We start from the raw sequence: 23,915 nt of genomic DNA on the forward strand, positions 1-23,915 counted from the left end.
GCGTTTCTAGCCTGCCACCCCTGCGCCTGGAGTCATACAGACCCGGATGACAGCCTGTCGTGCCTGCCTCCTCCGGTTACCGCGTACTGACCACTGCAACTGGGAAAGCTGAGAGCTTTTCATCATCTAACACATTTGCGAAACTCATTGGCTTTAACAAATTGTTCCCCAAACACCTGGCCTGTGCGTTCTCCTCTAACCAGCGTGCACTGTATCACATTCAGAAAGCGCCTCTAAGCTCTCGCTTGCCTTGAGAAATAGCCATCAGCCGTCAGAAAAGCTAAAACCCCTCTTGGCTCTGGTGAAACGTTCACTGCAGGGAAACACACAAGCCAATTTGGGCAGATTTAATAAGTTTTAACAAAATCCAGGTGAAGAAATGTATCTGGAAAAAAACAGAAGAATCTTACAAGCAGCTCTGAGAAATGATTCTCTCAGGAGGGGGAGGGGGGAAAGATGTGAAAGCATTTATACCATGGTAGAAGGCAACCTGAAATAGAGTTTCACAAATGGGAACCTGTGTGTAACCGTCATCTAATACAGTGGTTTCCAAACATCTTGAGATCATGTGGCCTTCCTGCCCTTCTCCCCTGTGGCTTGGAACCCGCAGGCTTTGTCCTAGAGGTAATCAAGTTTAAAGCCCATCAAATCTGAGCCCTCCCCCAAGGCCACAGACAACAACTTTACAGAACCTACTTTTAAAATATCAAGTCTGTATTATTCTGATTGTGAGACATGAGGGACACGATCCCTCAAGTTTAAGAGAAATCGTTCCTTATTCTGGCAGGACCTGCTCCACTTTATGTGCGGAGATGCAAGGCCATGTCTGCAATTCGGGAGAGCTGCATGTAACATGTGTGAGTACTCGGTAACATAGGCGGGCTTTTTATAGAACCCTCGTGTTCCCAAACTGGCTTTGGGCCTGAAACCCTAAGCTTCAGCATGACAGGACCAGGCACTGGGTCTTCGCTAATAGGAATTGCCCTCTTGAGCCTCCGGAGATGAGAGCTGGAAAGGGAGTGGTCCCCACGGTGGGAGCATCCAAAGGACTGAACAAGACTGCTGAGCCATGGCTCACCCACACGGCAAGCTCCGCCCCGATCCTCCTGCCACCCCAAAAGAGCTCTGTCCCAATACACAACATAGTAGACACCCACGTAACTCTGAGCAGGCGTACAGGTGTGGTGGTGTTTGGAGCCCATTGTCTGAGCTGAAGACACATATTCGTTCCTTAAAAAGAAAACCCAACCCAAGTAGAAAATGGTTCTTGAATAAGAGCAAGCTAATGGCTGTGGCTTTAAAGAATCTATAGATGTTCTACTAAAAGCCTACCACCGCCTGGCCGGTGTGGCTCAGTGGTTGTGCGTTGACCTATGAACCAAGAGCTCAGGGTTCCATTCCTGGTCAGGGCACATGCCCGGGTTGCAGGCTCGATCCCCAGTGGGAGTTGTGCAGGAGGCAGCTGAACAATGATTCTCATCACTGATGTTCCTCTCTCTCTCCCTCTCCCTTCCTCTCTGGAATCAATAAAAATATTTTTCTTAAATTTAAAAAGCCTGCCACCAAACAGCTGTGAAAATAAGCCCAGCATTCCTGGATAGGCTTCCTTCGCTGGTGGGTCCTCCCCAGAATCTGCTGTGGTGGACCCCTGCTTGTCAGCCAACACGGATCCACAAGGAGGGCTCTCTGTCCATGCTCCTTCCACGGCTGAGATGAGCAAATGTGACTTTCAACCTTCCGACGAGTGATTCAGGTACAGAAACAATAAAGGGGGCATGTCAGCAGAACCGCCTAGTCATGGGCCCCACATCCCCCAAAAGAAAGAACAAACCCCAAGGGAAGTTCGACACATCTTTTATGTACAAACGGTCAATGGTACAGATGGAGTTACTTTTTATAAATATCTGCAGCAAATCCTCTAAAAAAAGCTGTGAATACAAACTACCTCTCTACACCAAGGGCCTGTCCATCCCCAAAGTGTTAACTGCAGGACAGCCTATTCTTAGCCAAACACTTGCGGGGCCTCCCGGGAAGGACCGGAGCCTCTGGGACCAGGCGAGAGCCCTCCCATCTCCCTGGAGAGCCAAGGTGACTTGAAGGTCATCTGTAGCCCAGGACCTGGGAGTGACTAAACTCTTTCTTCCCAAGACTTCGGTCTTCTTTGTCAGGCTGCTGATTAAGCGGCCTCTCTGTTTCCTGGCCTTGGCCCGGAGGGAGGGAGGGAGGAAAGGAAACTACAATAGTGTGAGGAAGTAAAAAACTCTGGGTATTTTGATAAAAAAAACACTTGGTAATCAACCTAACCCTGTGAAACCAATGGATCAGACTCACCAGAGGGAAACTTGTGATTTAGCATTCGGGGATCTACAGACAAGCATTTTTTTTAAGGAAGATAATTACTTAGCACCAATTTCTCTCTCTCTGGTAATTTTCCCTTTTCCTTCAAGCCCCTGGCTGTGATCAACGCAGTCGGAGCAGGCTCAGGGCGCTTTAATCAGTAACACAGCTGGGCGGACGGCGCGGTCACACACCACGGAGCACGCAGCGCCCACACCAGGACGCGGCGTCTCGCCTGCCCTGGCTCCGGGGGCGTAAGCGCCCTGGGGGCTCCTCCTGGGGTTGCGATGCGGTGCTCCAGGCCCACGGGGCTTCATTCAAAGCGACGCAGGTGGTTGTACAGCGACTGGACGTAAGTGAAGACACACATGGGGTCCGGCTTGCGGCCCATCACCATCATATCCTCCACCTCGATCAGGCGCTCGCAGTTGGCCAGGTTCCTGAAACACAGAAGCCCCGTCAGAACGCAGGTCCTCGGTCCTCGACATCCGCCAGCCCCTGGCGGTCAGCCCCGCAGGAGAGGGGAACTCAGCCTGGAGCTGGAGGCTCCCGAACGCCCGCCCCCCGCCCCGCCCCCACCCAGCAGAGAATTCCAGCCCCCTCAGGAGACCCTGTGCAGTCACTTCCTCTAACACAGCGTTTACCGAACTCCCACATTCGGGAAGCACCCATGCAACTCAGATTTTCATTTAGGTAGACGTACATCAATTTTCACTCAAATTAAATTTCACTAAATTTAACTTAAAAAATTCACTGTATCCCAGCAGTATATGGAAAATCAGCATAAACTATAAAAATAAATGCAGGGAACGTCCTTATTTAACCATGCGGATAGGTTCTGCAACTTTAGCAAAAGGATGTACAACGAAACCAATTTTACCAAAGGCTAACTGCTATAAACTAGAGTCCCTACCCAGGCATGTCAAACTCAACGGGCCGCATGCGAGGCCCGCTGGCCGCGAGTTTGACATGCTTGCTCTACACCATCTCATCAACGTTATAACCAAACGACGTTGAATGAAACATTATTCAAGGACCTGTTGTCGAAAGAATAAAGTAAAAACAAATTCACCCCTATGCCTCCTGAAACAGCGATTCTAAACTTTTTCTTACCGTGATCCATGGTTAGAGAGAGATTTTTCATCATGATTCCGCACACACATATATGTGGAAATAACATTTCACAAAAATACCCTACTACCCATATTTTCTCTATAATATTCCATCTTTATTTCTCCCCTGCCTCTTTTTTTTAATGCTGGTGATGAGCCACTGCATTGAGTTTACCACCTACTGATGGGTTACCACTCAAAGTTTAAAACATTGCCTAAAATCACCTTGCCTCCCCTCCCCCCAGGCCCTGTGCCTCATGCAATGGGAGACACTGGTTTAATTTTGGCCACTGGCACAGATGCGTGTGGGAACTGGCGCCTTTCGCTGGATGTAACGGAAGCTGTTCCCTCCACCATCCCAGCTGGGAGGCGGCTGAAGGCCTTGGCTCCATGGAGGTAGGACAGTGAGAACCCATAGTTCAGGGACGACGCGCTGCGCACCTCAGCACTGAGTCTTTAAACGACGTCCTCTGCGATGCCGAGCGACGCCTCCCCGGGGCACCAGGTGGGGCTGGCCCGGCGGCGCCAGGCAGACCCAAAAGGGCAAAGACAATTGCACTTGGTCCAGCCATCAGTGTCCTCCCTTCAACATCTGTGTGCCCTTCTGCAGTCCCAGGGGTCCCCGGTCTTCCTCACCCACACCACTAAGTGCATGGCTGTCAGGGTTCCCATCCCACCTCTGTCCTTACTAGCCATCGGACTTGGGGCAAGAGACTTAAATGCTCTGCGCTTCAGTTTCCCCATCTGGAATAACAGCCACTTCACAGGGTGATGTGAGGATCAGTGAGCTAATCCATGCAAACAAGATGGAACAGTGTCTGGCACATGGAAAGAGCTCAAGAAACAGCAGAAAAATCACCCCCCTGCCTCTGCTCTCCCTCCCAGTGGGCTCCCCCGGCCCTGCTCCTTTTTGGGAGGTTGTGTGTCTTCATGTGCCTTGTACCCCAGAGCTGTGACCCCGTTCCCGTGGCTCACGCAGCACTTCCTACTAGTCCCCACTGACCCTGGGCCTGCGTGCTCCAGAGACAAGGCCCATGACATTAGCACAGGGCCCTGCTTCGTGGTGCTGGCCCGACGCCAGGCCTCCTATCAGAAACCAAATGTCAAGGCGAAATGGAGACAACTGTCCCAGATCCCGTTGCCGCCTCCCCCCTCGGTTTGGAGCGGGCAGCCTGTAAGAGAATCCAACAGCTTTGTGGGGTGGCAAGTGGTTTGGCCCAATGAGCGGGCACCCTTGCTCCCCAGGTCGGGCCAGACAGGGCTCAGTGTCAGGAAAGTCGGCGCTCTGACAAGGGCAGGCATGCAAAGGTGCTTTGTCCACGGTCAAGGTCTGAAAATCGGAGTTCTCCCGAGGGTTCTCCGGGGACCTGAGTTCACCTTCCTGAGCTATCGTGTAGCATCTGGCGCCCTCCTCCTCACCTGCAGCCCAGGAGAGCACCTCCCGTCCTCCCTCCCTCCCGGGACTGCTGCCAGAGGACCTCAGGTGTGTGTGAGCGGACGCCGCCTGTGTGCCCAGGGCATCACCACCAACAGCGTGGCCTCAGCAGCCCCCTATTAAATGTGGGCAGCATTAGAACCCGGAACCTCGGCCGTGGAAGAGAACTGAAATACCATCCTCCAAACACCCCCATCAGAAGCACCAACCGTCCCTCTGAAGGCCCTGCCTGGCCCGCCCATCGCCAGGTCCAGGGAAGGGGCCCTGGAATCTGAGGAGGACAGTGCGGATCCCTCTACAGGTGGCACTGCCATGAGAGGTTTCCCTTCATTTCTCATGCTCTTTCCCCCCTTTTTTTTCTCAGATATATTTTTACTGATTTCGGAGAGGAAGGGAGAGGGAGCTAGAAATATCAATGATGAGAGAGAATCACTGATTGGCTGCCTCCTGCACGCCCCACACTGGGGATCAAGCCCGCAACCTGGACATGTGCCCTGACGGACAATCAAACCGTGACCTCCTGGGTCATAGGTCCCTGCTCAACCACTGAGCCACACTGGCTGGGCACTCTTTGCCCTCTTGACTGTTTACACCTATTGTTCTCACAGGCTATTCTCAGGTTAAAAATTTTCCCCCCACAAAGGAGCCCTGTTGGAAGATAATTTTCATATCCATGTCTTTCCCTCAAACTAAATATTGTGGTGCCTTCACTGCTCCCAAAGGGTACTGGGCCCTGTCTGTTGCGCTTGTTCTGATTTCTTGTCCCCTCATGGAGCGCATCCAGAACTGTCAGCACATCCCAGGTGTCGTCCAACCTGTGCGGACAGGGCGAGCTGGTCCCTCTCTATCCTAGAGGTGGCACTGACCCTCGGAGCAATGACATCCCTGCCCAGGCAGCGAGTCTTTGAAAGCAGGGTGGCAGGCAGGACTGGCGCTAAGGCCTCACCCTTGGCCTTACCCTCTCCTACCCAGGCAGGAAGCGGTGGGCAAGGTACTGGCTTCCCCAGCAAACAACGAGGATGCCTGGGCCACATCCATCGGGCCCCCACCCCAGCTGACCCACCACGATAGTAATGACGAGATTGCCCGAAGCTGAGGACACAGTTTATGAGACCGGAGATGAGAAAGGTGATGATCGGCGACTTTAACAAAAATGTTTAAGTTTCAAATATTAGAGGCCTTAACTGCCTTTTAAATAAAATTTAAATTTTGCATAAACAATACAAACTTGTTTTAACTAATTTAAACAACATGGAACAGTCCAAAGGAGAAAATACAAATCACTCCCAATGTCCCCGCACAGCAAGAACCGGGGATAACATCTGGGTACCAGCCGTGTTAAATGCATTTACCGAGCCCCACCTCGGCGGGGGTTAGAAGGGGGTTATAGCAGGGCTTTCTCCTGCTCCAGTCCATCGTGGTCTTCAGCCACCGCAGGGCTGGCCCGTGTGGGAGGTGGGGGAGGGCCGGCAGGGGTTATTTTTACTTATTTAAGCTTCTCTAAGACCAGGATGCCAGAGCTCGGGCTGCAGCCTCCTATCTGGTTTTAGGCAGAGACACATGGACACTACAAATAGCCTGGAAGCCCCTTCTGCTCCGAGTAACCCGAGAGCGGGGCACATTCCGCGCAGGGCAAGTGGGAGCCTCGGGCCGCACGTCTGGCTCCATGGGAGATGAGGGGGGAAAGGGTGCAGAGGGTCAAGTACCCATAAAAGGGGCTGGCCCTCCGCTTTCCAAGTCCTGAACACCTGTCCGACAGAAAGAGCTCATCTTGCTGTCAACACCGCATCCGTTCTCACGGATTAGGCCACGAGGAATCTCTGGGGCTGTAAATTATTGGCGGGGGGGGGGGGGCGGAGGAGAAGCATAAGTCACTTTTACTCTGCAGGCCCTGATGCATTTCTGTGCTTTTTAAATATATTTTTTTATTGATTTCAGAGAAGGGAGAGGGAAAGAGAGATAGAAACATCAATGCTGAGAGAGAATCATCGATCAGCTGCCTCCTGCACACTCCCTACGGGGGATCGCGCCCGCAACACGGGCATGTGCCCTGACCAGGAATCGAACCTTGACCTTGTGGTTCATAGGTCGACACTCAACCACTATGCCACGCCGGCTGGATGCGTCTCTGTGCTTTTAAGGAACTCGCTCACAGAAGGATCTGGAAACTTTTCCTTCCTGATGTGAGGTGGACCCAATGTCGGGAGGCCCCATTCCTGTCCTCTGTGCCCTTCCAAAGCCTGTAACTTCATCAGAGCCCAGGCTCCTCTCCCCCACACTGCCTGCTCCTAAACTGCCTTTCTTAGCTCCAACCCACTGCCTGTACGGCTCTTGGCGGCCTCCAGCAGCCCCGCACGCCTGCTTGGCTTTGGGTGCCGAACCTAAGGAATACGGGGTAAGACGCTGGTAGACGGGATCTTCGAGCAGGTGTCTCTGTGCTTCCTTTCCATCTCCTCTAACCAGCCAGGAAACGGGGTGACCAAGCTGCTGTCCCCCCAGCGCCTCGGACAGCCAGGCCCACCTCCCAAGCCCTCTGCAGTAAGTACCTTCGAGATAACCTCCTGGATGACTCATGAGGGGAGGCACCTTCCCAGACTCTGAGCAAGCTCCCCACACAGACATGCTGGCCCCCTCGAGTCAGCAGAAAAGCAAGAATGCATTTCAGGGGCCTGGCAGACCATCCTCCCGTCCCCAGCCAGGAACAGGCTGGGCTGCAGGGAGGCAGGGCCAAGTTTCTTACCCCGGCCGTTTGCTCTGGGGAGGAGGGAGGAGGGAGGCAAAGCCTGGAGCAGCCTCCGCCACTGCTCCCCAGGCTGGGACAGCAGAAACATCTGCTTGGAGTCTGGAGGCTCCCCGCTCAAACTTCATGCTGGGAAAGCAGAGCCACCAAGCGCTCCAGCTCTGGCTGCCAAGGGAAGCTGTGCTCCCTGCGAGCCGGGGTGCAGGGCCGCCCCCTGCCCCCACCCACCCCCCGCCATGGCCCACGGCCTCCCTCTCCTTGCCACAGGCCCAGGGCTGAGGGGAACCAAGGCAGCGAGGGCATGAGCTGGCCCCGCCTGGCCCACTGGACTTGATGGAGAGCTCCGTAAGCCAGGTGTGGCCTCACCCAGCTGGGGTGGGTCCCGGGGTGCCCATGCCAGAGACCCGGCCCTGCGGACTCTGACAGTCTGAGTTTTGAAGGTCCCGTTGCTGGGCTTCAGGCAGCTGGGCCTCATCCCGCGGAGGCGCCCCTCCCCAGCCTCGTGCACTTGGCTCTACTTCACCATGGTCTGGATCCAGTTGCATAACACACTCCATCCGAAGCTGTTTCTGCAATTAGGATGACAGCTAATCCCAAGCAGCCAAGAAAGAGAAGGCTTTTAAAGTATACAAGGAGTTCTTATGACCCCGAGGGGGCCGAGAGTCCAAGCGCGTCATCCGAGACAACACAACAGGGGCAATGCTCATGTTCCAACAACTCGGTCCAGGAGCAGGGAGCCAGGTCTCCATTCGGCCCCCAGAGCAAGAGCTGCTGCTCGGAGAGGGGCCGCTGCCTCGCTGCCTCCACTCGGGGCGAGTCCTTCGGGACCCAATGCGGGTCCCGTCACCTGCTGGCTCCCACTCCTTCCCTGGCCAGGCTCCGGTGGGTGCGGGGGCCGGAAGGGTAGGCAGGGAATGGAGTGAGGAGGCCTTGGGGTGAGGGCTCCTCCAATTCGACAAGCACAGGAGAGCACCTCCTAGACTTGGGCCCTCGGCACAGACCACAAAGCAGAGGCTTAAGCCACCGGCACAAAGGCAGGTGGGCAGGTGAGCGGCTGGGCAGGAGGCAATGAGAATGTTCCCTCCAGGAAACTGCGCTTTGGGAGGCCTTCCTCCCCTCAAGGCCACCAGGCTTAGCATCAGGCGGCCCTGCACACGCTCATCTGTGCCTGGTGCTGCTCTGGGGCCTCGACGGAGGCAGCAATGGCTCCCCTGCGCTCTGCCTGTGCTCAGCCAGGAAGAAGGAGGGCAGGAGGAGAGCGAGGGCAGAGGGTCCATCTCCCCAGCTCCCGCCCTGCCAGGTCACTGTGAGCTGGTCAGAGCCACTGCCCCAAAGCGCAGCTCCTCTCAGCCAGCAATCTACACAGCTCTGCTCCCCGGTCCCCATCACTTCAGGCTGACTAGCCAAGGGCCCTGCCTGGCACCTGGCCCCAGGCCTCACTCCCGCCCCCACCTCGTGAGGAGTCCCTCGCTGACCCAGCGCGCACGCACCCCCGCAGAACCCTGGCAGATGCATCCCGCTTCGCCTGCTCCTGACGCGGGGGCTGCCCTCTGACAATAACCAAACCTCCACTGGCTTCCCAAGCGCCTCCTGATCCCAGAGCTGCCCCCATCCCCCTTCTCCCTGTAAGTGGGTAGGGAGAAGGTAGACAGTGTTCTATGAGACACTAGAACAGTGATGGCGAACCTATGACACGCGTTCACCTTTGACACGCGAACTCATTTTTTTGGCTGACTTTTCTTTGTTAAATGGCATTTCAATATATAAAATAAATATCAAAAATACAAATCTTTTGTTTTACTATGGTTGCAAATATCAAAAAATTTCTATATGTGACACGGCACCAGAGTTAAGTTAGGGTTTTCAAAATGCTGACACACTGAGCTCAAAAGGTTCGCCATCACTGACCTAGAATAATGTTTAGGAAGCAACATCTATAGGGTGTATCAAAAGTCACGCCAAGATTTGCAATTGAATTGAATTGCAAATCTTGCATGAATTTTGGGGCACCCTATACTTATTGGAGAAGTTTTTTAAATGTCCCCCAAGCAGATATCACTGAATTTCCTGCTGATCAATCACAGCTGTGGCTTGCCCAGGCGGCTGCATCTTTCCACCAGCCCCGCGAGGGCAGACTCAGTGCTCTGACAGCGTCATCCCATTGCCCATCATGCCGTCTCCCCGACTGTCCGCCAGAGGCCAGCCACCCAGCAAAAAGGGCAGGTGCGCCAAGGAGAGAGCCCGGCTCCAAGACCAAGTGCTGGGGGGCCCAGGCAGCTCCCCACCTCCAGGACTCAGTCTCCCCATCTATCCAGGGAAGAGCAGACTGGCAGGCCTCAAGGTCCTCGGCCCTGCGTGCGTGGGCTGCCCCGTATTCTGCCGGCCCCTGTGCTCCACCCATGCAGAGGTGGGGCTCCGGGACGGGGCCTGGCTGGGAGCCAGTGGGACTGCCATCTACTCACTCGGCCATGGTGAAGGCCAGCTCGAAGTTCTTCTGCCGCTGCGTGGGGCTCAGGGCGCTGTAGTCGAAGGCGTCGGGGAAGAAAGAGTGCACCAGGGCGCAGAAGGCCATCCCGTCACTCCAGCTGGAGGAGAAGTTCTGCAGGTCCACGTGCTGCAAGCAAGGCGAGGTCCACGCCGGCAGGTGAGGGGGTGTGGCCCCACCTCCGCTCCCTGCCCAGTGCAATCCCACGGGCAGGTTCTCCAGCCCCTGCTCAAGGGCCAGCATCCACTCAGCTCAGCCACAGGCACCAGCTACAGTCACCGGACCTCAAGCCACAAGGGGCACTAGAGCAGTGATGGCGAACCTTTTGAGCTCGGCGTGTCAGCATTTTGAAAAACCCTAACTTAACTCTGGTGCCGTGTCACATATAGAAATTTTTTTTATATTTGCAACCATAGTAAAACAAAGATTTATATTTTTGATATTTATTTTATATATTTAAATGCCATTTAACAAAGAAAAATCAACCAAAAAAATGAGTTCGCGTGTCAGAGGTTCACCATCACTGAGCTACAGTCACCTGACCTCACGCCACAAGGAGCACTAGACCAATCTACATGGGTCCAGACACAGGACTCTGGGGTCTGCTAGGGACTGACTGGGGAGGCACAATTTCTCTAGCTCCTACCCCCACTCCACCCTGCCCCCCCCCCAGGTTGTTACCCTGGCCAGGAAAACAAAAGCAAGGGGTGATGCTTAGTCAAGCCCCTGGCCGGGGGCCCAGGGGCCAGGGTGGGACCTGGGCTCACCTGGTAGCCCAGAGTCTTGTTGCGACACCACTCGAGCAGGATCTGCTTGATGCTACTGGCGCTGGCCACCCCGAAGCTCTGGGACCGCTTCAGCTTGGCCCGGGCCTCGCCTTTGCCCCTGTGGAGAGAGTGCAGGCCTGCCGTGGGGGCCGTCATTTCCACTGAGAAACAGGGGAGTCCCCGGCCACCCCACTTTGCCGGGAAGGTGGCCCCACCAGCTCTGCTCACCCAGGGAGGCGCTCTGTTGGTACACAGCCTCCCTCACCCCCGTGTCCAGGCGTGAGCCCTGCATACCAGCTACACAGCCGCCCTTGATGGAACTGTGAGGACCATCGCCCCTTCCAGCCTCCAGGTGCCCCTGGGAACCCCTCCTTCTGAGCCTCCCTCTGAGGCCACCCATGCTGATGGCTCTTTCCTAACCTAGGAGGATGGTTTCCTCTTCTGGGCCCCAAGGACACCGCCTAACAGCCGAGATGGGGTTGTCTGGGCCCTGGGGACACCCCCTGGGTCTGTCTCCCTCACTAGAGTCGGAGCCTCGGGAGCCAGCACTGGGGTCCTGTGGTCATCACAGGCCTGGGCTGCCCCCTGCAAGCAGCAGGTGTCACTACCCCGCACTGACAGGAGGGCCCGGTAAGTGCAAGGGTGGGTCCCGTCTCTAAAGGGTTCGAGGGTTCGAGGCATGACGGCAGACCGGTGGGCGCTTGGGTCCTGGGTGTCACCTCCCAGCTCCTGCTGGGAATCCCAATGGACTGCCCTCCTGGCCTTCTGGTCTCTCCCAGAAACCACAGGGACTACGACTCACAAGGAACTTGGGCATGAGGGCAGCCCGGGAACCCCCCCTGGGGACTGGGCAGAGAGGACTCTCATCAGGCCTTGTCCGGCTCCCAGCCCACCTGTGGCCGGGCCCTGACCTTGTGTCTCACCCAAGAGGTCACACCTTCAGGAAGGACCCCAGGGAACAGCTCAGGGCCAGCAGTCCTGCCTGTGCCTTGTGGAGCCCAGGCAGGGTCTGGGCCTACTCTGGGGGCCCAGCCTGATTGAGGACTAGTGTCCGTACTTGCCCACTGTGTCCTGCTCCCACTTCTCAAACAAAGCCTTCCGGGCCTGCGCACTGGAGGTCCGGGGCAGCGTCTGCGACCTCACCAGCTCCCGGCGATGGGCCTGAGTGGCGGCTGGCGGCTGCGGGGATGGGGGCGACTGGGGCGGCGTCACCAGAGGGGGGCTGAGGAGAGAACCACGAGTCATCGCCACCTCACACAATCACTAGCTCCCATCACCAGCCATCACCCCCTGACCCAAGCCCGGGCCCCTCCTCCCACTGAGTGTGAGATGAGGCAGACATGGGGGCCTGGTGGCAGGCGGGAGGAAGAAAGCGCCACCTGCTCCAGGCCCTGACCGGTTAGGCAGGTTTTCTGAACTGAGCTGCTGTCTGAAGCAGGAGGGAGAAGGGCCCCTCACTGGGTGAGGGTGTCAATGCCCAAGGCAGGCAGGGGACACCCTTTCGGGCAGGAGGTACGCCCAGAACCGGTCCCACCAGAACCAGACTCCCCTCCTCCACCGCCGCTAGATAAGACCCCCTTTTGTCCTCCCCCTGGAACAGTTTGCCAGAAAGTCACAATTCTTTTATTATTAAAAGAAAAAGGAAAGCCAAGCCAGTCTCCCATCCCCATCTCCAACCACAGTCCAGCCGGCCTGGGGGAACACAGGGACACCCGCAGGGCAGGCAGGAGGAGGCCTGTACCACAGCCTATGGCCTCTCCAGGTACCTTCCCAGGCCAGGGGCAGGCAGCAGCCGGCTCTGAGGGACCCTGGCCAGGCTGGATGGATAAAGAGGAGAGTGGAGATCCTTCCTCCAGGGGAATGGAGACATCCCACCCGTCTTTCAACAGACTTGCCTTGAAGGGTCCATAGGAAAACCAGCCTGAAGCCATATTTCTCTAAGCAAAACTCTCCACCGAACTCCACTGCCTCACTTTCCCTGCTCTGACCCTACCCAGCATCCCGCTGCCTCAGTTCTCTGGAGGCCACAAGCCCAGGAGGGTGCCTTCCCCTGGAGTCAGCACGGGGAGCTCCCTGCAGGTGGCCTGGGCACCCTGGGTCCAAGGCCAAGCCCAGATGACACCAAGGGAGCGATGATCCCCCACCACCACCACCACCACCACCACCAGGAACACAGGCCCCCACTCACCTGTCATTGCTCCTGCCTGCTGTCACTGCCCCATAGCCAGAGCCCAAGGACCGTGGGAGAGAAGAATTCTTCTCTGCAGGACAAAGGGAGGGAGAGAAACAACAAACCATGGTCTCATGGAGGGCCAGCCCCCGCCTGCCTCCCTCATCTGACCCGGCCCTGCACTGTTTACCCAGCGTCACTCCGTGGACACGTAAGACCCCTGAGCTAAGCTGGCCCCACCTCAGCTAACAGTTGTGAAGAAAGGAGGTTGGGAACATAGAGCGATGACATGAAAGGTCTTGTAAAGTGCTCCCACCTGCTTTTGGGAGCACAGGGCCCAGGGCCTCCCTGCTATGCATCTAGCAAACCCTCACTGTGGAGGCCCATGTGGTCCCACCCCAGGTCTACCACCGAGGCCTGACCACAGGCCCAAGTCGGGCCTGGAGGGGACTATGCCCAAGTGTGCAGGGTAAAGGCCGCCTTCTAACCACAGCCTCGACCTGTAATGAAAGCCACGGTTATCACCTGCCAAGGACGTTGTTGCTTTATGGCCGCTCTGGGAGAGCATTCTGGGAAGGATGGAGGGTGCGGACGGGCTAAAGAAGGGCGTGACAGGCGGGGGAGCTGGGGCTTGACCCCAGATTGTCTGAGACTGTGGCTAAACAACCCCCAGCCCCTGCCCACCCTCCCAGACCAGAGTTGGGGTCTCCCCTGCTCCTACCACTGGGACTTAGAGTCCAGGGTGTGGTGGCCTCACTGGGGCTCGAGCTGAGGCCCCCCAGAACGGCAGCAGACGTGGGCGAGAGAGCTGTGGCTGAAGTCTCTCCAGAGAACCTCTCGGAGACCCGCATGACGGCCGTGACTGGCTGGTGCGGCAGCCCCAAGGAGAGGCTCATGGGGCGAGGCTTGGGGGGCTCTGGTGCCCGGAAGGTCTGGGTGGCCTCAGGGGGTCCATCACCTGGACCTGCAACATGTGACAAGAGGGAGGTGGTGGTGTCAGCCTGGCATCCACTGGGGCTGGAGCCTCCCTGAACCCCCTCCCCACCTCCTCCAGGAAGGCCTCCCTGACCACTCCAGCCTCCCTGACCTCCTCTAATGGGATTTTTCACTGCTCCAACCAGAGCTGACATCGGGTCCAACTTCCCCTCACAGCCAGGTCAATGAACACTAGATGGCCTGTCCGTACACTCTTTACCCTGCTCAGGCCTGGACAATCCCTCAGCCCCTGCTTGCATTCCTCCAGAAACAGGAGAGCTCACCCCTCCCAGGATCTCCCATCTCCCTCTGTGTTGACATCTCCTTCTCTCTGAATGAGACTGCTCTCCTGGCAGCTTCTCCATGTGTTAGGGTTTATGCTCAAGTCCCCCCACCCAGCCAAGAGGGGGCCTGGCACAGATGCACGGCTGCCAAGGCCCTGACCCCAGTGCTACCCATCCTCTGCAGCCGGCCCCTACCTGCCCCTGGCTGGTGCCCGTTCTCGATGACGCACAGGTTGGAGGACCTTCTCATCTCCGACTCGCTGGCTTCATCATGATGATCCACACTCTAGAGAGACACAGAAACAGCAAAGGCCCAGTCAGCCAGGGCCCAACACCCTCCCAAAATCGCTCCCCAAAGCCCTCCTGATTCTGGCAGAGCAAACAACATTCATATGTGAGAGAGGGAGCCCGCAGCACATACCATGAGAGGCCAACGATACACAGCAAACTGGGGCAAACCCAGCCCCAGCTGTTGAGCCCCTGGGATCCTGTGAGGCAAACGCCACCTCCATTGGCCTCATCTCAGAACCCCAAAATGCTAGGGACAAGGGTCAAGATGGAGAGGGTTCCAAAGGAGTGCGCAAGATGGCCCCGCCCCCATCCCAGGCTGGACCAGATGACTGGGATCAGGAGAGTGTGGCTCCGGCTCATCCCAGCAGGGCAGGCTGGCCCGGCTGTCTATGTGGCAGCAGCTGAAATGCAGACATACGCAAGCTTCTTCTGGGCCCACAACGGGCACTGAGCCCTCCTGCTGCGGCCTTTGCATTGATACAGGGGCACAAATTCACCCAGAGGTCCAGGGCACAGGGGCCTGACTGGCTTCACACTGCAGAAATGGGGGAGGGGTGCAGAGAGAGCGCCAAGACCAAGAGCCAGCGGGAGTGCCTGGCATCCCGGCTGGGCTGCCAACCACCAGGTGACCTGGGTTAGGTCATGCCCCCCTTGAGTCTGTTTATTTGTTTGAAATATGGAAGTAGGCTATGCAAGTGCCACTTGAGATCTACCAAGTGTCAGGCCCTTTTCCCGGGCATGCCGCTTACACCCGCTTGCCCTGCCCTCCCAGGTGGGTGCTACCAGCCCCATTTACAGGCTGAGGGCCCAGGAGGGGGATGTACATGTGAGAAAGAGCTGAAGGTTATCAGCTCCGTGTTTCAGGGACATCCTTCAGAAGCCGGAAGGGAGTGGCATGGGAGGGGAAACCAGATGGCCAGCCACCTCACTAGTCCCAGGTGGGGTGATGGGACAGCGGGAGAGCGAAGGGCAAGAAGGACTCAGAGAAGAGAGGGTGCCACTCCTCCTCCAAGCCCGGGCTTCCGGTGTGAGTGATGTGGCTAGGAAGGGAAGGGACGCTGGTGGGGACATAAGGACTTCAGTTTGGGACATGAGAGGGTAAGGTGCCCTGGGGCATCAGGGAGTTGAGGTCAGGAAGTAGCTGGATATTTGAGCGTGAAGTTTAGGAGGAAGGACACAGACAATGAAGAAGCAGGGGTCTCAAATCCAGGGCACAGCAGAGGGAGAGCTGCCTGGGGCTGATGGGGCCAGGGCTGCGGCACCACATTTGGGGGGCAGAGAGACATCTGAGAGTGAGAAGGCACAGGCAGGCAGGGAGAAAACCAGAAGAATGTTGAGAAAGGCAGGTGGAAGTGTATCAAGAGGTCAGGCATGTCGGTGGCATCCAAAGGTGACCTGAGGTCAAGGAAAAGAAGGTCAAGATGAGATCTAAAAAGCAGCCGTTGGGTTTAGCGAAAAAGAGGTCACTGGGACGGTTAGGGACTGAATCAGAGGTGAGGGCAGGGCACAGGAGATGGCCTGGGGGAGACGCTGGGGAGAAATGGAGGCCACACAGTCAGTTTAGCCCCGAGGGGAGAGGAGCAAAGGGGTCTAAGGGGTTCTTTCAGATGGAAGGGGCAGGGTGCCATTTATAGGCTGAGAGAGAGGCTCCAGAAGGTGAGGGGACCCTCTGCAGGGTGGGGTCTCTGGGGAAGTGAGAGAGGACAGGCCTCAAGAGCCTGGCCTTGGAGAGAAGATGACCCTTCAACTTCTGATTCAGGGGGACAGAAGGGGAGGGGCCACACCTACTCCAAGGAAAAATAGAGAAGGTGGGGGTGCATCTCCTGACATTCCAGCATGGGGAGGGCACCCCTAGAGCCACACCATTGCTAACTGGAAGCCAGATCAGCAGGAGGTGGAGAAACAGCCAGTCCCTCCTGAACCCCAGCCCCCACCTATCTCCGTGTCCCTCCATCCATCTCGCTCTGGTCCAGCAGGTTCTACAGGTCCAGGCAGGGGCTTGAAGGGACAGGCTGATGATGAAACCATTTTCCCAAGAAGGTGGGTCTTTACTGGGGGGGACCCCCGTAGCCACCTGCCCCTGCATGTTGCAGGCTCACACCCCATGATGCCCCCGGGGACCAGATGTCACAACTAGACAGGAAGGTGGCTCCGAACCAGCCGGATTCCTGCCAAGGGGTCTCAGCAAAGCAGAGGGAAAGGGGTCGGGCGAACGCATGCTGGGAGGGCCCACGGCAGCTGCCCCGAACTCCCCATCCCTGTGTCTGGAGCCACTCCTCACCCAGGGGAAGGACTCTGCCCACAGCTCAAGCCGAGGGTGGAGAAGGTCACCCCTAACTTCAAGCCTGGACTAAAGGTCCAGCAGAGTCAAGGTTTGGGACTCGTGTCTCCTACCCCAACACAGAGCTCTGGCCTTTGGAGGGCAGAGAGGACACTCAAGACAAACCGTCTCCCAGGACCTCGGGCAGGGAGAGGCATCGGCATCAGACGAGGGGGAGGAAAAGGGTGAGTGTAAGCACCCTAGCAGGGCCTGAGCCCTTAAGCCAGCGGTCCTCAGCCTGTGGGTCGCGACCCCTTTGGCGGGCGAACGACCCTTTCACAGGGTCGCCTAAGACCATCCTGCAGATCAGCTATTTACATGACGATGCATCACAGTAGCAACACTACAGTGATGAAGTAGCAACGAAAATAATTTTATGGTTGGGGGGGTCACAACATGAGGAACTGCATTTAAAGGGCCAGAAGGTGGAGAACCACTGCCTTAAGCCAAGGAGCGGAGAGGGGCCGGAGCGGAGGCAACCAATCGTGTGTCTCTCTCACATTGATGTTTCTCTCTCTCTCCCTCCCTCCCTCCGACCTCCACTCCACTCTCTCTAAAAAAAAAAAAATCAATGGGAAAAATATCCTTGGGTGAGGATTATTTAAGAAAGGGGAGGCTCCCTGTGCGGGAGCCTGGGCCTGGGAATGTTCGAGGCATAGGCAGGGACGCGATAAGTCTGATTTCACAGACTCTCCCTGGGGCCGTTTTAAACACTTTTGTGAGAGCAGGAACAGTATCTCAGGCACACTCGGTGCCGCGTGATCCCACACAGGCCCATGTGTGGACACGGGAGCCCAAGCATGAGCCCATACGTATGTCCAGCCCAGCCCAGACGGCCAGAGCCGCCATTCTAAGCCAGTTAACACGGCTGCCCGCTCTCCTCCTCCTTCACACCATGGTTTTAAAGACTCAACTCAAACTTCTCCCCAAAGCATTTAACTCCCTTATCACACAGTGTGTCTGGGAAAGGAAGGCAGATAAGGCGAGTCTGGTTTCTTTCATGATCAGCCTGACACCTCGCTCCTGGCAGTGGTTCCTGAGGGACTCCACCACCTCGGCCATGAGGACCCAGTGGCTCCAGCTCAGCCGAGAGGGCATTTCCAGGGAACAACTGTGGCCTGGCCTCCAGCCTGGCCTCGGCCGCGGCCATCCACCATCCACCGAGGCCCCCAGCCGGCTCCCTTCACCCGCCAGATCACAGCTGTGGCTCCACAGACACTTTGGTGAGCAGTCTGGGCTGGTGCCCCCGTTATAATCACCCACCCTGCTCAGTGCGAGAGGCCCAGCTGGGCTGGGACAGTGCCCCCTGGTTTAGATACAAGGCAACTGAGGTCTAATTGGGAGGAGATGCCCTCCAGGCCTCAGCAAATGCCCCCAAACCAGCTCCACCTGCTCCAGGGATGCAGGCCTCCTGCATGGAGTGCTCCCTGGTGACTCCTACCCCACTGACCTGCCCTCTCCCTGTCCTGGAGCCTCCCTGGCTGCTCTTCTGTCCCCTCACTCCCTGGCTCCCATCGGACCTCTGTAAGCCTGACGAGCAAGGTCAGGGTTTTCGTACTCAGGGTTCAGGGCACATTGACATGCTGAATATGACCCACTTCCCACCCCAACAGTCCCCACTTTAAAACAGCGGGACGCAAACGGGTCTCCCGATCTCAGTGCTGTACAGACGAGCAGCACAGCACAGCCTCCACACGCCTGAGCACAGCCACCACTGGCCAGAGTGTGCCAAGGCGACCCTCACACCCAGACTCCCCTGGGACAGAGACACAACGACGGTGTGTGTGTGTGTGTGAGAGAGAGAGAGAGAGAGAGAGAGAGAGAGAGAGAGAGAGAGATGCCAGAAAAGCAGCAGCCCCTGCACCCAGCCATGACCCTGCTCAGTCTTGCCCTGGAACCCTGATTCCCTATTCATGACCAAGTGCCCAGGAACACACCATCGGTCACAGCACAGGAGTGGGAGCCTGTGGGTGGCTCCACACAGCCCTCCTAACTGCCAGAAACTGGTTGGGAGCCTGTGTTGGGGCTTCTGAGAGGGGGGCTGCAAGAGAAGGGGGCACCAGTGCTCCTAGTCAGGTGGGGGGAAGCTGTCTCAGGCCAGGGAGCCAGGCTCAGGGGGTTGCAGAGCCCCTGACCCCACTGGAGACCCTGGCTACCTCCTACCCCATGCTCAGCTATGCTTGCCGTTCCACCTCATCCCATGCCTCTCTGACGTTCACAACCTACTCCCAAACCGAGTCTCCATCCTCTTCCCCCAGCTGCAGCAGCTTCCCTGCTGAGCCCAACAATGGAGAAGGCTCCCCTCTCTCCATGTCTAAGGGTGGGCTCTCCAGGGCCTCCTGACTCCCTGGCAGCTCCATGCACAAGACATGCAGGGCTGCAGCGCGCTGTGTGGCCCTGAGGCCCTGTGCCTCCCCCCTTCTCCCCCGGGGTTCACTGTGGCCAAGCTACAGCGTGACAAACAGTGGATACAGGCACAGCCCTGGAGGTGGAGCCTCTGCCCAGGGCTCCTGCCCACCTTCTCCTTCTGCACAACTGAAGACTCCCCCCCCCCCCCCCCAGGGCTTCACCTACCAGCTCTGCCCTGATATCTCCCTAACTGGCAGCCTTGACCACTCTCAGTGCAACAGATCCGTGCCTCTACCTGCTCTGGGGCAGCTTCACCCTGGGTGTCCCACAGCCCCTCACACTCAGCACGACCGAAACGGAACGGAGCATCTCCACCAGATCTGTGACCCAGTCGTCCCCCAGGCAGAGCGCCTCCCTCTGCCTCTCTACTAACGTCCAAAGACTCTCTACCTTGCTGATTCTCCCTCCAAGATCCCTCTCCAAGGCAACCCCAGCTCTCCATCCACCCACCACTGCCCCAGCCATGACTGTCCTCTCTCCCTGGACCATCATAATTAAGTTAGCCTGTCTCCAGCCACCTTCCAGCCCGCCACCCATCCTTGAGGGAGCTGCCAGATACAAGGAGGACCTGTCCCTCCCCTGCCCAGTGCCCTTCACCCACCATCCCCACAACCGAGAGGACTAGTTCACCCCAGGTGATCGTGGCCAACTCCCGCTGAAAGAGTTGGATGACTGGAGAGAATGCTCTCACATATGTACGTGTATGCATGTACACATACATATTCATACATATATGGCTCTGGGAGTATTTTTGTTAAAACTTGGGCAGCTGCTTCCACGAGCAGACAAGTAGCACATGCATGTTAAAATGAACCCTCAGAAACCGCGGATGACACAGCTCACTAGGCACACGTGAGCTCACTGTGGTGACTTTACACTATGGACAGAATTAAACGTGTCTCTATTTCCAGACACTTCATATGGATCACTGGGACACCCAGGGACTCTGCCACCAGCACGTGTGTAAGGACCTCTCATGGCCCAGGGACAAAGCCCAGGTCCCGTGCCCAGCATCCAGGGGGCCTTCACAACGTGCACCTCCACTCTCATAGCCACCAGGCTCCCCTCTGGCCAGAGAGTCCTTTCAGCCTTCTGGAGGATGCTGCACAGCCCCCCACCGCACCCCCATCCACACCAGCAGCAGCAAGCTCTGAGCCCGCGGCTTAAAGCCTTCCTGGGACTCGCATGGGAAGGGATGATTGCGCTTGGAGCACATCTGTTCTGGCTGCCTGTACTGTTGGAACTGCTCTATCTGGGGCCATCTCCCACCCAGGGTGGGACCTCCAGGGTCAAGGGCTAATCTGATCCCCCACCCCTGCCCCCTGCGGTGCAGCCCCGCCCCCCAGGAGACCTGAGTGCCTGATGGACTGACCTAGGGGCAGCAGGTGCAGATTACTCACACCCAGACCCTGGAAACCCAAACCAAGAGCACATGTCTATGCAGAGGGGGAAATCTCACCTGAGGGCCACTGCACACCCCACGGAGACATTCTCACCGGCCTCCCCAGGCCCCGTGCTCAGGGCAGTGACTGGTCCACACCGGCCTCCGCCCCACCCCCACTCGGTGTGGGCCTCCGGCCAGTCCCTGAGCTCAGGAATCTAGACGCTGCTCCAGTCTGGTTTCTCCATCTATCCCTTCACGGTAAGGGATTTGCCCCCTGCAGTGCGAGTTCCAAAACACGCCTGCTTGGCTGCACCTGACCACAGTGCGTCCGCCCCTCCCCCACAACGGGGCTCGCGTTCTCAATCTGGTTAATCAATAACCGGAACCTTCGGGCCTCAGTGAAGCGGCAACGCCGGGCGCGTGAAGGGAGGTGGGGGAGTCGGGGATGCTGACCATTCCAACGTGCGGGCGGGGCCCCGGTCAGGGGCCGGACCTCAGCGTCCCAGCCCTTATTGTCACGGGACAGCGGAGAGAGGGAGACAAAACTTAGGGCAGACAAGGCCCGGCTCCCCAGAAGGGAGGGGGCCCGAGACAAGTGTCGCAGGCCGGCCGAGAGAGTGCTTCTCGGCGTTCCCCAAATCCGAAGTGGGGCCGGCCTCCCACCACCAAGTCCTCGCCGCCGGTGGAGGCACAGCCCCCGCCCCCAGCCCAGCAGACGTTCGCACTCGGGGCGGCAGCGGCACCTGCGGGGCCCCAGTTCCCCGGCGCCCGCGCTTCCCGAGGCTCACCTGGCCGCGGCCCGAAATCGAGAAGGTGGCGTGGCTGGCGAAGCGTGCGGAGCCCAGGCGGGGCGCGTGGTCCGGGACGCCCGGCGCCGGCGGAGGGCTGGGCGTGCCCGGTGTGCCAGGCGCGGGGGACAGCCCGGTCGCCAAACCCAGCGCCTCCACCTGGCGCGTCAAGCGCTCGAGCTGCGCCTGCAGCCGCTGGTTGTCGCGCTGCAGCTCCGCCACGGTGCGCGCCAGCGGCCCGGCCAGGCGCAGCGCCTCGGCCACGCGCCGCTCCACGCCGCGCTGCAGCCCCTGCATGTCCTCGTGCAGCGCGCGCACCGCGCCCTCCAGCGCCGCCTCGTAGCGGCCCAGCGCCTCGCGCACCGCGCGCGCCTCCGCGGCATCGGGGGCCGGCTCCATGGCCGAGGGGGAGCGCAGGACCCGGAGCGAACCCCGCAGCGAGAGAAGCCAGGCTCCGCAGCGAGAGAAGCCAGGCTCCGCAGCGCTCGGCCGCGAGTGGGGCTGGGGAGCTGGGCTCGCCCGAGGGGCGGTGGGCGGGGCGGTGGAGGGCGGAGCGGGTCCCGGGAGCCCGGGGACTGGGCGCCGCGTGGGGGCGGGGCCTCGGGGGCGGGGCCTCGGCCGACTCCCGGCCACCCCCTCCCCTGGAGACCCGCGGCTGGTGCGGGTGAGGACCCCCGGAGGCACCAGGGAAGGGCTAGCCCCGCCTCGTCGCTCCTTCTGTGCGAGTCGCGGCGGCAGTGCCGAGTCCGAGCCCCCACCCCGACCCCGCAGCAGCGGCCTGCGGTCTGGGAGAGGGGCTGCGGGCCCACCGGAAGAAGGCCTCCCCTCCCAAGTGGGCTTTACTTTGGAGACCACGGACCGGGGTGAGGGGAGTATGCATTCTCACCCCCAGGTCAGGGTCCTACTGGGGGCGGAAACTCCCCCCTGCCCTGGGAGACTTGAGAGGAGCAGTAGCAGCCCCCAGAACTGCCCCCTGACCCTCACCCTGTGCCGGGCACTGCCCTCTGTTACCTGGGCACGGCTCTCACACGGCCTCTCTATTACATGGGCACGGTCCTCACCTGTGGGTCTTGGCCTGGGTTGTGTTGCACCTGTTGTAAGACCTAAGGAAGAAAAAGACAAGTGGTGAGGTTTGCTCGCTGCCTCTCCCCTCCCGGCCACACTCTCTGCAGCACGATCTTAGTGCCGTCCCGCCAGTGGTCAGTAGGGGCTCCAGGCTCACCAAGGGGCTCCGGTGAGAGGTCAGAAGAGGCTATAAAGTCAGACAGAAAGGAAAGGGTGTGCCTAGGGCCTGCTCTCCAAATCCTGGGATGGGCAGCTGTGGGGATGCCTCAGGAAAGCATCATCACGCCCTCCCTCCATCAAAGTCTCCGTCACTGACCTCTATCCACAGGCCAGGCTCCTGTTTCTATTCCCTCTCCTGCCCCTTTTATACCCGAACCCAGATACTCCTCACTTTAGGATGATGAGATATGTAAATTTCCATGTATACTGAAACTGATTTCAAATACAAGTGGGCACATAACATCCTTGTCCGTGCAAAACACCTTTCCTGGTTAGCCTTCTCCTTCTGGGCCTTGGCCACCTGAAGGAGCCTGGTGGCTGGGCAGGCACCAGCAGATGACCGCAGGGACGAGAGAGCTGAAAGGCTTGTTCCTGTTGCATTTGGTTTCCAAAGATGTGTGGAGCCACAGGCCTCCTGGACTGGCCTGCATTGCCCCTGAGAGGCTGGGTCAGCCTAGCAGATGCTGAGTGCTGATCCCCCTTCCCCCTCCACCATGGGGACAGGAAGGAACGCTGGGTTACCTAATCCAAGCAGCCTTCCAGCAATTATTTCATGAGAAAGTCAAGTGCCAAAAGGCGTGCATGTTGCATGTGTGTGTGCGTGTGTGTGTTCCAAATAGCTGTCTGGACAGGGTAAGCCAAACCGCTCCCTGCATTCTTTCCCGGGGTAGAATCTTTGATAGAGACCGTGGGAGACTGCTGCGGCAGCTTCCACCCCAGATTGCACTGGTAGCTCCTTCAGAGACCCTGGTCTCAGCCAGAAAAGCCCATTCCCTTTGCAGGACCCAAGGAAGGACTATGTGGGGAAGTCTCAGGAGGCACTATCCGGCTTGACCCCTGGCCCCACAGCCCATGTGCACCTGGGCCTGGGCCTGGGCCAGCAGCAGAGGTGGGGGGGGGGGGGGGCAGGGGGGAGAGGGGCAGGAGTCCAGCCTTCTCTCCTGTTCTCCAGGGGAAGGAAGGCTGGCTGGGTCTCTGGGGTGGGATAGGTGTGAGGCTGTAGAGACTGGCTGCCCAGGATCCATCCACCCTCTCCCACCTCACAGAGGTTATCTGGTCTCCCTTGATCCACCATGAGACTATCTACTAGTAAGAGGGGCTGCTTAGGGGCGGGATTCTGTCAAGGGCAGAGAC

The 23,915-nt window shown here is 58.2% G+C and overlaps 1 protein-coding gene across 4 annotated transcripts; it reads right to left on the reverse strand.

Annotated features, from left to right (window-relative positions):
• Positions 1–1,838: 1,838 nt before the first annotated feature.
• Positions 1,839–22,581, reverse strand: SMTNL2 (smoothelin like 2). 4 transcript variants are annotated; one of them, XM_036341721.1, is made up of 8 exons: positions 22,559–22,581; positions 14,501–14,591; positions 13,768–14,010; positions 13,065–13,137; positions 11,934–12,098; positions 10,877–10,994; positions 10,087–10,238; positions 1,839–2,777 (listed from the first exon to the last, which is right to left on the reverse strand). In XM_036341721.1, exons 2-8 carry the CDS (start codon positions 14,553–14,555, stop codon positions 2,651–2,653), a joined length of 933 nt encoding a protein of 310 aa, XP_036197614.1. In that variant the 5' UTR covers positions 14,556–14,591; positions 22,559–22,581; the 3' UTR covers positions 1,839–2,650. The 4 variants fall into 4 exon arrangements, with proteins under 4 accessions (XP_036197614.1, XP_036197611.1, XP_036197613.1 ...); XM_036341718.1 differs by lacking the exon at positions 22,559–22,581 and adding an exon at positions 21,498–21,988; XM_036341720.1 differs by lacking the exon at positions 22,559–22,581 and adding an exon at positions 20,785–20,925.
• Positions 22,582–23,915: the final 1,334 nt, after the last annotated feature.

This window comes from Myotis myotis, unplaced genomic scaffold, assembly GCF_014108235.1.
Source record: "Myotis myotis isolate mMyoMyo1 unplaced genomic scaffold, mMyoMyo1.p scaffold_m19_p_17, whole genome shotgun sequence".
NCBI lineage: Eukaryota > Metazoa > Chordata > Mammalia > Chiroptera > Vespertilionidae > Myotis > Myotis myotis.

Excerpts from the sequence above, each read along its gene's own strand:
- SMTNL2 (XM_036341718.1), bottom strand. The coding sequence starts at position 21,896 with ATGGAGCCGGCCCCCGATGCCGCGGAGGCGCGCGCGGTGCGCGAGGCG. Across the intron at positions 14,011-14,500 it reads CGGGCACCAGCCAGGGGCAG|GTCCAGGTGATGGACCCCCT; the intron begins GTAGGGGCCGGC and ends CACATGTTGCAG. Across the intron at positions 10,995-11,933 it reads GAGCAGGACACAGTGGGCAA|GGGCAAAGGCGAGGCCCGGG; the intron begins GTACGGACACTA and ends CTCTCTCCACAG.